Source organism: Phyllostomus hastatus, unplaced genomic scaffold (genome assembly GCF_019186645.2).
Source record: "Phyllostomus hastatus isolate PE091 unplaced genomic scaffold, TTU_PhHast_1.1 phas_contig_1, whole genome shotgun sequence".
In the NCBI taxonomy this organism is placed as follows: domain Eukaryota; kingdom Metazoa; phylum Chordata; class Mammalia; order Chiroptera; family Phyllostomidae; genus Phyllostomus; species Phyllostomus hastatus.
The window spans coordinates 12,951,783-12,964,951 of record NW_025333498.1 but is presented as its reverse complement, the minus strand read 5'-3'; the positions used below and the strand labels follow the sequence as shown (position 1 = coordinate 12,964,951).

Below are 13,169 nucleotides of genomic sequence, written 5' to 3'. Positions count from 1 at the left end.
TAATAACAAAACTTCATCAGCTGAGGTCAGGACATCAGCAGTGCCCCTTGGGATTACCTGATTTTCTTGTTGGTCCCACTGACATATCTGCAGAACCTGACTCAATTCCTGCCGCTGTTGCTTCAGGTACTTGTCTAGTTGCCGTCTCCTGTCTTGTAGAAGTTCAAGAAGACTGTCGATCTTCAGGCAGCTATTACGAGCTCCCTGCATCAACTTGGGATTTACATTAGGTCCATCACACTTGAATGTTTCTATGAAATCAGTGAGTTGTTGACTTTTGTTTAAAAGGGCTAGAGAGCATTCTAAGAGTTCTAGAAAAAAATGAGAAAGAAAACAGAATAATGATACCTGTAAGCTTTTATATAGTAACATTTGGACTCTTCATATAATTTAAAAGATATATAACCTTCATACTGAAATAAGAAAGGAGAACATGTAACTATAAAGTGCCTACAATACAATGGCCAAATACCCTAGTCTAACAATCACTACACCACTAACTGCCAAATGACAGCATGATTCAGTACAGGGAGTAAAAAGACTATGGGATTTGAACACTGGTTCAGGTGGTTTTTAGTGGTCTGATGGTGGTTAAGGGGCTTAGTCTCCTTGGAGTGTTCTGTATTCTGGGGTGATTGACTAAAGCTGATTAACCTTTAAACAGGTTAATACCTGTAGTGGACAAATAAAACAACCAATAAATGGTGGCCAGGGGCCCAGATGCCAGGGCCTATGGCAAAGTGGGAAATGTGTGGGCAGTCTAACAGGGTCGCCGTCACCAGTTCTGACCAACTGTTGACATAAGAGAATATGTTACTGTCAACAGTGCTTCAATTTTTAAGAGAATTATAAATATAGATTTTTATGTGAAAGCTTCTGATTTTAAATGTTTGTAGTTTGTATTTTGAATTACAAAATACTGAAGGATAAACAAAATATGCTTCTCTGCCAAATGGGCCACCAGTTTGTGCCCTCAGGAGTGAATAGGATTGTGGTTTGGGTAACATCTTACAAAAATGGGAGGTTAGGCAAAAATCAAAGGATCACCAAGGGAGAGAGTGTGAAAGGGGGAGTTGAGAACAATACTTTGAGAAGCAACCACACTTGGGGATTAACTGTAGGAGCAGCTGGACAACTGTGCACTCTCCATGCCAGAACCCAAGGAGTCGTCCATGGCACATCCTCTCCCCTAATCTCACCGTTCTCGAGACCTATCAGTTTCACCCTCTATCTCCTGGTTCTGCCTACTTTTCTCCGCCCCCGATACAAAAATTATCATCTGTTGCCTGAACTTGTAGAGTCATCTCTTAATTACATCCCCTCTCCAACACACTCATCCATTCTCAATGTATTAGCCAGAGAGATCTTTTCTAAACACACTATGTCACGCACGTGTGCACACATACAAAATAACAGTTTCCCATTGCCTTAGACATTACAGGCTGGCATGGTCTGGTCTCTCGCTTACCTTTTTGATTGTTTCAGTCTCTCTCCCCTTCATCCCTATCTTCTTTAACCACCTCACACATGCTATTCTCCCTCCTGCCCCAGAACATTTCACTGTGCCCTGTGCCAGGGACACCATTCTCCTCAACCCCTGCCTTCTCCACCTTCATTCTACTCATACTTCAGGTCTTGGTCAATTGTCAGTTCTTCAAAGGACAAATAAGATTGAATTAAATGCTCCTATTCCATGTTCTCACAGCACAATGTTCCTGTCATTCACAGTTCTTATCATGGCTATAGCTCTACATTTATGTGTTGAGTTAGTTGATTAATCTCTGTCTTTGCTGTTAGCCTCCAATGCACTACGATGACCATGACTGTAACCCCAGCACTTAGCATTGTGACCAGCACAGGAAAGATGTTTAACTTTTGTAAAATGTTTGAATGAGATCAAATGTATTAAAAGAGGGGGAAGAATTAGGAGAGCTATAATGCTAGAGATCAGCAGTCCTCCAGAGACATAAACAAAAGACAATGAGAAGATTTGGTGTTTTATGACAGTAAGCAATAGAAACAGAAGCTAAGCTACCAGGTGATGAAGTCAACAAGACAGGAAATCTTTGAAATTTTTTTTCTTAGAAGAAAAAACAGATAGAAAATCAGCCTTTACTTTTTAGGATGAAAACTGTGAAGAACAAGAGAGGGTCAGTACGTCACCAAATATCACACTACAAGAAATGCACTAAACCACGTCCACTGTGCTGGGACATTCTGTGTTAGCATTCTAGCATTTGGCAGCAAACTACACAGCAATGATTAGGCTGTGGTGGTTGGACCAATTGTCTTTCTTGACTGACAGCTGGACAGCTGGAAGACAGAATGAATAAGTGAAGGTATGGTAAAGAGAGATGAAAAGGAAAGAATTTGAAGTGTGCATGGCACATGACCCAAATCTGTCTAATAAGGTAATAAATGGTGTTATCTGCTCAGAGTGAGAAAAGAGTGATCATGTGCATGGGGCAATTTGACTGAGAGTCGACAATGCAAGAAACAAACAACCAAAACAACCACAGACTTGAAGGAGGGCAGAGGAAGGGATAATTCAAACAGAAGAGGGAAAGTTAAAGAGAACGTTAAAATTAGAGTAAATCACTCAAACAAGGGAATGGAATTGGAGGTAAACAACACAAGAGGGACAGGAGCAGACAAAAGCCTGTCAGTCTAGAACAATTTCTTATGTGGAAGCACAAGAAACAACTGCAGGAACAAGGCAAAGACAGGTTGTAGAGGCCTTGCCTATCAAGCCCAAGAGTTTGGATTTGTAAAATGCTAATGTATAGATAAATCAATACCACACACACACACACACACACACACACACACACACACAGTATGGGCAGGTTGCAGGGTTTCCACATAGTATTTCTTTTCTTTCTTTCCATAACTAGCTCTTACACACTAGACTTTTCAAACGAGAAAGGGAAACACAACTTTAGGTGCTTGGATACAGATGGTGCAATAGGTCAACCTATTCTGGTCCCTACAAAATACATATAATTAGCCAAAATTTCCCTTTGTGATCTTTTTCTGGTTTCTGTTTCAGCTTCTGCCAAAACGGTTTAACCACTACCCCAGTATCGCCAGGAATACAGCTCCTGAGCCAAAGTTCACTTGTAAAACGTGCCTGGGCTAAAGTCGGTCTGTCACGGCTACCAAGTCAGTCATTAAAGAGGCTCAACTGTTCCCTCGGTTCCCTCTGTCAGTTCCTTACATTTTACTTTCGTACTGTTTATGTTTTTCTGGTTATTTATTCCTTCAGTTGATCATACAAAGTGTATATTTTTTCTCAAGGCTAAACTATCTACATGTATCCTGACTTTCAAGAAATATAAAATCTCTACAGTGCATTTCTTTTAAAGATTGTACTCGTATTCTTTGTTTTTTAATACAAATAAATTTTATTTTGCAAGCATTAATAGAAATATGATGCTGAAGAAATACATATGTCTGATTATTTATGCAGTACATTTAATCCAGGGTCAGATTCATAAGAGCCATAAACTGAAGTAAGTAGGCAATGAATGATGAGCATCGATATCAGAGTTCCAATCAGATCCCTGGGTAACATTGCATGATCTAAAATTACTTGAAGAATGCATCATTAAAACACAATTTCAGACCATTTTTTAAAAGTAGAATAGGGAAAGTTTTGTTGTGTTTTTTTTTGCTCAGTTAATTTAAGCCAGCACTTCATCAAATCCAGTTCCTTTTTATAAAACTGTTTTTGAAGAGTTGGGCTGGCCCTCATGGAAAAAAATCATTTTTAAAGACCTTATGAAAAGCTATTCTAAAATTTCTTCTTTATTGTATTTTTTCCATGACCATTTATCCCCCTGATATCCTCCTCCCTCCCCACACCCAGCAATCACCACACTATTGTCCAGGTCCATGAGTTCTTTTTCCTTTTGCTAGATCCTTCCAACCCGTGACCACCCCCCTCACATAGCTATCAACCTGCTCTCTGTCTATGAGTCTTATTAGTTCACTTTGTTTATTAGATTCCACATATGAGTGAAATCACATGGTATTTGTCTTTCTCTGACTGGCTTATTTCACTTAGCATAATGTTCTCCAAGTCCATCCATGCTGTTGCAAAGGGTAATATCTTCTCCTTCTCCTTCTTTAAACTACTCAGCTATAAAGATTATACATTTTTTGCATTTACAAACCCTACTTAATGACATAATACCTTGTCATGTGAAGCTACTAGATATTTAATAAATTTTAATTGTTTAATTGTTTTGATTGTCATTATATCTCAAAAAGTATTTTAAACTAATACCTATACAGTTTGCCATAATTAAGCATAAATAGAAAATTCAAGATGGATAATTCAAATGGATTCAAATGGATGGATTCAAATTCATGAGGAATGTACACAAGGTAAGTGGATTTATAGCTTGCTAAACAATCCTTCCAAGCACATATTTTCTAAAAAGTATCCAGGTCACAGACTTGGCATTGAGATCATGGATAACGTTTCTTCCTAACACATTTTAAAGCATTCCAATGTTCCTCCATGGCAATCCATGTTTCTTAAGCTCATTCAATTAGCATCTTCAAATATACACAAAAGCAGAGAGGGCCCCAATGCACCTATATCTCAGCTACATTTAAGCCATATATAACATGTAAGGATAAGGAAGTAATAATATAATTGTTCCTGCAAGGAAGCTCCTCATGTGTAACGTTTACTGCATAAGGCAGTCGGCAGTGTGGAGGCTGCAGCTGTGATCTGTCAGCACTCAGAACCGACTTTCTCTCCTCGAGGTCTCCACAGTACCGTGTGTATTACTCGAGTTCCCAGCATTCTATCTTGTCTTACATTGTCATTGAATACAAATAACACTCCATAAACATACTTTGGAATGGATGCTCTTCTAAGTCCTGGAGATTCAGAGATGCACTAGTCCCTGCCCTCTGGAGTCTCACAATTTGGTGACAGCAACAAATAAGGGAATAACTGATCGCAGCACATATGTTGGGTGGCACAGCCCAGAGGGCGCTCAGTGGTAAATGTGCATGGGCCCCACTGAACTCTGGAGGGCAAGGGTCATGGGCTCCCCTGACACATGACTCTGGGTCTCTCCTCTGGCATGGGTTCAAAAGATATTGTTTAATTATGTGTTTTGGAATTGAGGGTCACCAGGCTGGTAATTGGTCTTGAAACTATGCTTTCTGAAAAACACTTTAACTAACTAGACATGTTTCATCCATAGAAGAGAAGGCTGGAGAGGACATAGTAATCTTAAACTATCGGAGGGATTGTCATGTGAAGGAAAAAACAAACTTAGTCTAGAACATTCCAAAGGGCAGGAACTTCAATCCATTCATCCTGGTTCTGGCTTCCACAAGGTTACAGAATAGGTTTCTAACATACAAAACACCTCAGCATTGGTGCATAAGGAAAAAGTATAAGGGAAGCTAATTGAAATACAGTGAATATTGGGGTAAGTTTGATTGTGGTTTCTACAGTTACTACATCAACCTTTGTCATCCTAACATTCCCATTTTGTGGTACTCACTGATCAACATTGCAGAACCTTAATAGGATGTCTAGCTTCACTAATAGATATATTTTTATTGAAATATAATTGGTTATAATAAGTTCCAGGTACACATTATAGTGATTCAATATTTCTATATATTACAAAATAATCACCACAATAAATCTAGTTACTATCTGGTAACCATTATTATAATATGATTGACTATATTCCCTAAGCTGTACACTTATCTAAGCCCAGCTTTGGAAGTAACCCAAGTGTCTATCAATGGATGAATGGAGAAAAGGATAAAAATCCATGGTACGTATATACAATAGAATTCTACTCATCCAATAAAAGAATGAAATATTGCCATTTGCCAGAACATGGATGGACTAGGGTAGGAGAAATAGGTAAAAGGGATTTAGAGGAATAAATTTCCAGTTATAAAATAAATAAGTTATAGATATATTTTACTTCCTTAAATTTAAAAATGACAAATATCACTATGTCTGAATGTTTGGGTCCCCCTAAAATTCACATGTTGAAATCTTAATGCCCAAGATGGTGGCATTAGGAGGTGAGGTCCTTGGGAGGAGATTAGGTCACAAGAGTAGAGGTTTCATGAGTAGGATTTGTTCTCTTATTAAAAGAGCCCTCATAGAGCTTCCGACCCCCTTCCCCCTGTGAGGATACATGGGAAATGTGCACCCTGGAAGAGGGCCCTCAGCCGACCAGGCCGGTACCTGATCTCAGACTTCCAGCCTCCGGAATTGCGAGAAATAAATGTCTGTCATTTATAAGCTACCAAGTCTGTGGCATTTTATTGTAACAGTCTGAAAAGACTAAGTCAGATATGCAGTCCTTAACTGAAAGTCAGAATTTTTCCTTGAATATGCATTTTAAATCATCTAATCTTAATCATATCCACTGAATTACTTATTAAACAAATTCCACCTACTCCTATTTTTTTAAAACAAAGCAGTTGAAGCCACCATTGGGCACATCCTGCCCGGATATGATATCCAGAGCCAGATATCCTGACCAGAGCCCCCTGTAATCTCTGTGCTTCAAGTATCATGTAGAGGAACACAAAAATGTGACAATAAACACTCCATCAGGATGGAAGGATGGAAGAATATTTTGTCATCACAAAAATAAACTACGTTTCCTGCCTTCAGCAAGCATATGCATCCATCTTCCTAGATTAAGAGAAGGCCTGGAGGACACTTGCAGACGGTACCCTGAAAGTAAAGGTAGCGGACCCAGTGTGAGCTCCGTGGGGGCGTGGGGGCCAGGGCCCTGTGGTCTGAGCAGCGCAGAATCCATCTGCCACAGGCTTAGTAACTCTGAAGGAGCCAAAACGACAACAATAAAACAGCATTAAGGCCACTTTTCCATTTCAGCTCCAACCCAAAGTATGTATGGAAAAGTCCCTACTGCCACCCACTCACTCCCTAAAAAAAGCTTGCATTTGGTTGCCTCAGTACTGGACCGCTTCAACAAAAGCATCCATCACTGTCAGGTTCCTGGAGGTAAAGTTGCTGTGATGCTCATACTGGTTGGTGAAGACTGAGACCACAGACCCGTCTCAGTGACCTGGGCCCGGGTTCACTTTCTGGTGCCCTAAGAAGAATTTTTGTGATTCTATTCACCCTCTTTGGACCTGGCTGGATTGCTGTTGCTATACTAAAGTGAGCAGGCTGCTGTGTTAAGGCTGTTGCTTCTAATGCTGTTGATAACTAATCCCTCAGCATACTGACAGGTCCTCAAGAACAACCATCAGTTAAAATTACATGTATGCACATGGTAGCATCTTACAATTTACACAGGAAAGATTAAGCCCTTTAATCTTTGACATTTAGAAAAGTTATGATCTATTATCTAGGGTCCCTTTCGAGGGTGATAAAAACACAAAATCTATTTGTGGCTTTAAAAACCCCTTTGCCCCTGCCCAGCACAATCAAGCTGGTCAAGCTTGAAGCTGAGTTAGAACCGTGACAAATGAGTGCAGGAAACCATTCACTCTTCCCCAGGTTTGGGGCAGTAATAATTAGAAAAATGCATTAGAAAGGAAAGAAGCATTGTCCTTATTTCGCCTGCTTCCTCAGAAAAAAATTATAATAAGCAGCTCCTCTTTTGCAAATGCCTTCCCTACTGCAACTCTGCCCACCCCAAATTCTGTTAGAGAAGGGCTAGCATAGCATACAAATTATTGGTTAACAATTAGACTACCTTTGTAGTTGTTCAGAGGGAGTTGACAGTCTTTTAATTAGATTTTTTAACCTGGAAAATTTTCACTACTCCATTCTTTTTTCTTTAAACTGCAATAGTGAAAGGGGGATCTCCCTTGTCCAGAGCTGGTATTTAAAGGCTGACCTCCACTCACTGTCCCTGGAAAGAAACAGTCGCTGAATTTAACCATTTATTTGACCAAAAAATATTTTGGTGGACCACCAGATGCCAATGCCTTGCTAGATGCTGAGGATACACAGGGGCGCAAGGTGAGCATGGCCCCTGTGCTCAGGAACTAAAATTGAGCAGGCCGTGTGATGTCCAGGGCACATACAATCTTCAAGAGGCTGTTTCTCCACTTTCTCCTTAGAATCATCTACAACTACTTCCTTCTTGCAGAAGATGACTGAGAAAAGAGCCTTCTTTAATCTTTCTTGGAATGAGTTGAGGTATACGTAAACAGGTAAATTAAAAATACAGTCATACACAAGCATTCTCCCATTAACATCTTTTAAAATATTTAAAAGCTTATGAGAGGAATGAACACATTTCTTGCCTTTGGCATGACGTTCATGAAGCTGAATGAGTGATTTTAAGGACTCCGTGCTTTCAAACTCCTGAGTGTTCTGGAGGAAATCTTCTGCTTGATCTATTTTAATAGCAAACTACAAGAGAAATACAGGGAAGAGGCATTTGAAAAAATAAAAATCAATTTGCCACTTTTAGTTATATACAGATTTTTAAAAATGAATTAATAGCCTAGCTGACTCTGTACGTGTTTGTGTGAGGAGTGTTTGTGCGAGGGTGTATGTTCACGTGTAGCCAACTGACAAAGTACCAAGGCAACAATGTTTTCCTTTGCATTCCTTTCTTACCTCAAAAAACATCATGTATAATAAAATAAACCAAATTGCTTACTGGTTAAATGTCTATTACAATTTTCAACTAAAATGTTTGTGCCCATTGTAATGAATACAGCCACTTTTAATATTATAAGGCAGCTTGTCAAAAAATTGCTAGAACATTTGATAGGAGAAACTAACAGAAGTTTGGCTAGCCAGTGATGACATAATTATAAATAAATTTAACTTAAGAACCTATTTAGAGGGAAGGTTGAAATACAGGTTTTTTCCCCTCCATAATTAGACCTAGACCTGAAAAATGCAATTTTCAAAATAATACATAGCCCAATCCCGTTTCTGAACTCGATCTTAGCCAAAAGCCCAAGCAATGTCTAATTCAATTTCTTCCACAAAGGCTATATATATATAGTCTATATATAGAGAGAGAGACTTTGTGTATATATACACATATATATGTATATACACATATATATGCTTTATGTATATATATACATATAAATACATTGTTACATTATGAGAATGAATGGGTTTAGGTATGATTAGGGAGGTAAAAGTTTAGTTTCTAAATTTATAATTTATAATTTTGTTTGTATTTTTACAAATAATTGTATGCATTATTTGTATAAATAAAATGAGATCTGATACAGCAAGAATGAAAAATGGAAAATTTCTCCTCTGTTTCAAGAAAAAAATGGCAATTTGAATTTGACATCCTAAATGGTGGAGAATATGATCAACTTCTTTTTTGTGTTTCTCCATGAGGAGGTATAAAGGGAGATGTTTGAAGTGCTGTTAAAATTCTCAGGGGACTAATCTTAGAAACCGATTTTAGAAAAGGTCAAAGTATACTTGGTTATGCTAGTACAGTATATTCATAGTAGCAGACAGATGGTTTGTTTTAACACTAAGATTCAAAGGTCATTATTATAGTTTATAAGAGCATTTTAATCAACATGTTCACCTTTGGATCAAGTGTAGATAAATTATAAAGGCACCATATCAATGAGAAAGACAAAAGCCTGTCACAGTGCTTATCTTTTTTTGAGATTTTTCTTTGGTGATTTTTAATATTTTTATGTAACTATTTGATGAACAAGGTCTGTGTTATCATTGTTACAATAGCCATATAAGACCCAGTTATAAACGGCATGGGATGATGAGAGACTGACTAATGAGTGTGTCTTCTTTAGAAACGCAGGGAAGGCTTCCACTGTGATGTTAGATCATCTGATGGGCACCTGCCATTGTCACTTAGGGACAATGTTTCTAAATTGAAGCATTACGTTTGAGAAGAGAAAAGCCTTCCTGATGGTTAAGTGTATGAGCCAGAAACTGTCCTCTAATAAGTATCAACCATGCAATAAGAAATCATTTGCATTTCTAAAGAACTCTTGAATGCACATAGTTCAATAAGGAAATCCTACCCACATGTCATTTACATCTCTAATTCATTCCATTTCTGATAACTGATTTTAAAGGTATTAAAGTTCTTGAGCAGAACTTTCAAACAAAAACAAAAAAAAATAGAAACCATGTAGGTAATTTGTTTTTTCCCTGTAAAATATTACAAAGAGTTTTAGAGTCTTATATATTTCAGCTTATTATTTAAAAATTTTTAAATAAATGAACAATTTTATTCAGTGAAAGTTTCCCTAAAATACAATTAACTTTTACCTTGTGGATATTATCTTTTCCCCACTTTTCTTCTTTCTTTGGCTTGTATAGAATAGAAATGATGAGAGGGATTTTTTTAAAAAACGTATTTTTAATGTCAGTCTTTCTCTTTTTAAAAAAATCATTAATGAAAATTGCTTTGGTGTATGCAAGAGGCAGGGAGTATCATGTAGGGGTTTGCCTTAAGCTAAGTATACAGTGGTCCACAAAATTGGAAGCAGAATGATACAAGAAGGTCATTTCAATATGAAGAACTCATACAACTTAACACCAGGGAGACAAATAATCCAATTAAAACATGGGCAGAGGACCTGAACAGACACTTCTGCAAAAAAAACACACAGAGGGCCCACTGACAGATGAGAAGATGCTCAACATCACTAACCATCAGAGAGATGCTAATTAAAACCACAATGAGATATCACCTTACTCCTGTCAGAATAACCATCATTAATAAATCAACAAACAAGTGCTGGCGAGGATGTGGAGAAAAGGGAACCCTGATGCATGGTTGGTGGAATGCAGACTGGTGCAGCCACCATGGAAAACAATATGGAATTTCCTCAAAAAAAAACCCCAAAACTAAAAATGGAACTGCCTTTTGACCCAGTGATTCCACTGCTGGGAATATACTTTAAGAATCCTGAAACACCAATTCAAAAGAACTTAGGCACTTCTATGTTCATAGCAGCACCATTTAACAATAGCTGAGTGCCAGAAACAGTCTAAGTGCCCATCAGTAGATGTGCGGATCAAAAAACCGGCACATTTACACAATGGAATATACCATGCAGCAGAAAGAAGGAAGGAAGTCCTACTTTTTGAAACAGTGTGGATGGAACTGGAGAATATTATGATTAAGTGAAATAAGCCAGCTGGTGAAAGATATACACCATGTGATCTCACTTATAAGAGGAATTAAATGAACAAAATAAACTAACAAGCAAAATAGAACTAGAGACATGGAAACATGGAACAGAATGACAATGGCCAGAGGGGAGGGAGAAGAGAAATAATGGTGGAAAGAAAGGGGAGGGACCAGTCAAAAAATATGTATGAATGACCCATGGACAATCGAGTGGGGATTGACTGTGGGAACAGGGGTGTAGACTGGGCAGAGAAGGGCAAAGGGGGAAAAATTAGGACAACTGTAACAGAATAACAATAAAATAATACAAAGAAATAATATTTTTAAAATAAATAAATAAATAAAACTAGTATATAATATAAAAGAAAAGATCAGTCATTTTACTAGGGATTGGAGTTCTGGGTTGAATTCTAGGTTGACTTAGTTTTATTTTATGTATTATCTGGAAGTAACTTCTCAAAGAGAAAATCAGCTAGCATTAATGCTACTACACAGTAAGAAACAAATATTGAGTGTAATGTTTGGAAACAAGATAATTTCCTGTGCTCAAATGAGCGGAATGTCAAGGGCAGTCGACACCTCTACCTCACTTACTAAGATAGAGTAAATCAGGTGTATCTATAGTATGATCTCTGTAGGTATATTTCACCTGGTTCTTCTCACAGAAGAAAATTGTGCATAGAATTTTTCTCCAAATTGATCTGTAAAATTAACTGTGAGTTGGACTTCTGTGTTCAAATTGTAGAAAACAAACCTTGAAAATTACAATAAGGTTTTTCTCCTCCTTTTTACTTTTAACCAAATTCATGAGGCATGAGATTGTCTACCTCAATTACTATGTTCTATCTCTAATCTTCTTTCCTTCATTATTTTGCATTTAAGTCCCAAATTTTCGGCTTGGAAATGTCATATTTTTCAAAGTGTGTGCTTTATCATCATGCAGCAGTGCTCTCACATGAAAATGAATGTACTGCCATTTGACAGAGAAGTTAAAAGTGAAATTTCCCATAACTGTCATACCAACCATAACATCTCTTCCAATAGTGTTCTTTGAGCATCACATTTTGAAATTTGGAACCTCAAAACACTGCAGAATTTAAGAAAAATCATAGGGGAAATGACCTTTTTAGGCCCAGGACTTTTTTTTCCTTTACATTTTAATGAGTTCAAACTGTAGTAACTCAACTATATGCCTTAGAAAAGTACTTTATAAAATGCTATGCTCACAATTCAAACATTCTATGGAATATTCTGCAATTCCCTTTGCATAAGCAGCAGAACTTTTAGTTAACAACTTGTAGTTGAGAAGAACACTCTATACCATTATTTCCTAGTAATCCTATAATCAGAGGTACTTGTTTGATTTAGTAATTATGTTACTATCTTCTATAAAGGGAGATATAATGACTTATAAGTAGAGTTCTTACTTTTACTTAATATTTTACTTAATTTTAATGAACTGTACTTAGTTTTTGGTTGAAGGCCTACATTTATATATTAAAATCTTATCTTTTAATAATCACAAATTAAATGTAATATATATATATATATATATATATATATAATCTTGGTTATTGTGACATTTTTTTGAACCAGGTGCAAGGTCTGTTTGTAGAAATAAAATATTTTCAGGAGTACTATTCATTTGTTCTGACATAGAGCAGGCAGAAGTAGATTTTTGTTGTCTTTTTTTTTTAATACAAACCTCCAAGGCACTTTCAAAAAATTCAGAGGTCAATTTGAGGAGCTCCCTTCGTCTTTCAAGCATGGAGATCAGGGCTGCCCAGGCTTCCCCCAGGGTGCTGGCCATGGCGTCATACACCTGACTCTGATCCTTGTTCTCTGCGGCCGTCTGGTCTGCTTCCTGCAAGAGTTCCCATACCCGATCTTCCAAAGCCTAATCCGAGAAGAAAAAAATGGCATAAGGCAGCGTGCCACTCAGTGTAAGAATACAGGATCACATTTTAAACACTTGGATATATGAAACTGCATGTGGTCTAGGAAGGTCTAGAAGAGAATTTATAAACTGAAACTGCT

At 37.5% G+C, this 13,169-nt stretch overlaps 1 protein-coding gene across 6 annotated transcripts in view; it reads right to left on the bottom strand.

Moving 5' to 3' along the window:
• CCDC141 (coiled-coil domain containing 141) overlaps positions 1 to 13,169 on the bottom strand; it is a 175,935-nt gene that overhangs the window by 133,064 nt on the left and 29,702 nt on the right. For 5 of the 6 annotated variants that reach the window (XM_045851162.1, XM_045851134.1, XM_045851306.1 and 2 more), the window contains exons 3-5: positions 12,838 to 13,029; positions 8,284 to 8,392; positions 58 to 311 (exon numbers count right to left, since the gene is read on the bottom strand). In XM_045851162.1, the coding sequence (XP_045707118.1) occupies positions 58 to 311; positions 8,284 to 8,392; positions 12,838 to 13,029 (555 nt within the window). Of the gene's footprint in view, positions 1 to 57; positions 312 to 8,283; positions 8,393 to 12,837; positions 13,030 to 13,169 lie in introns of those variants that run through there. The other variant, XM_045851466.1, reaches the window with a different exon arrangement.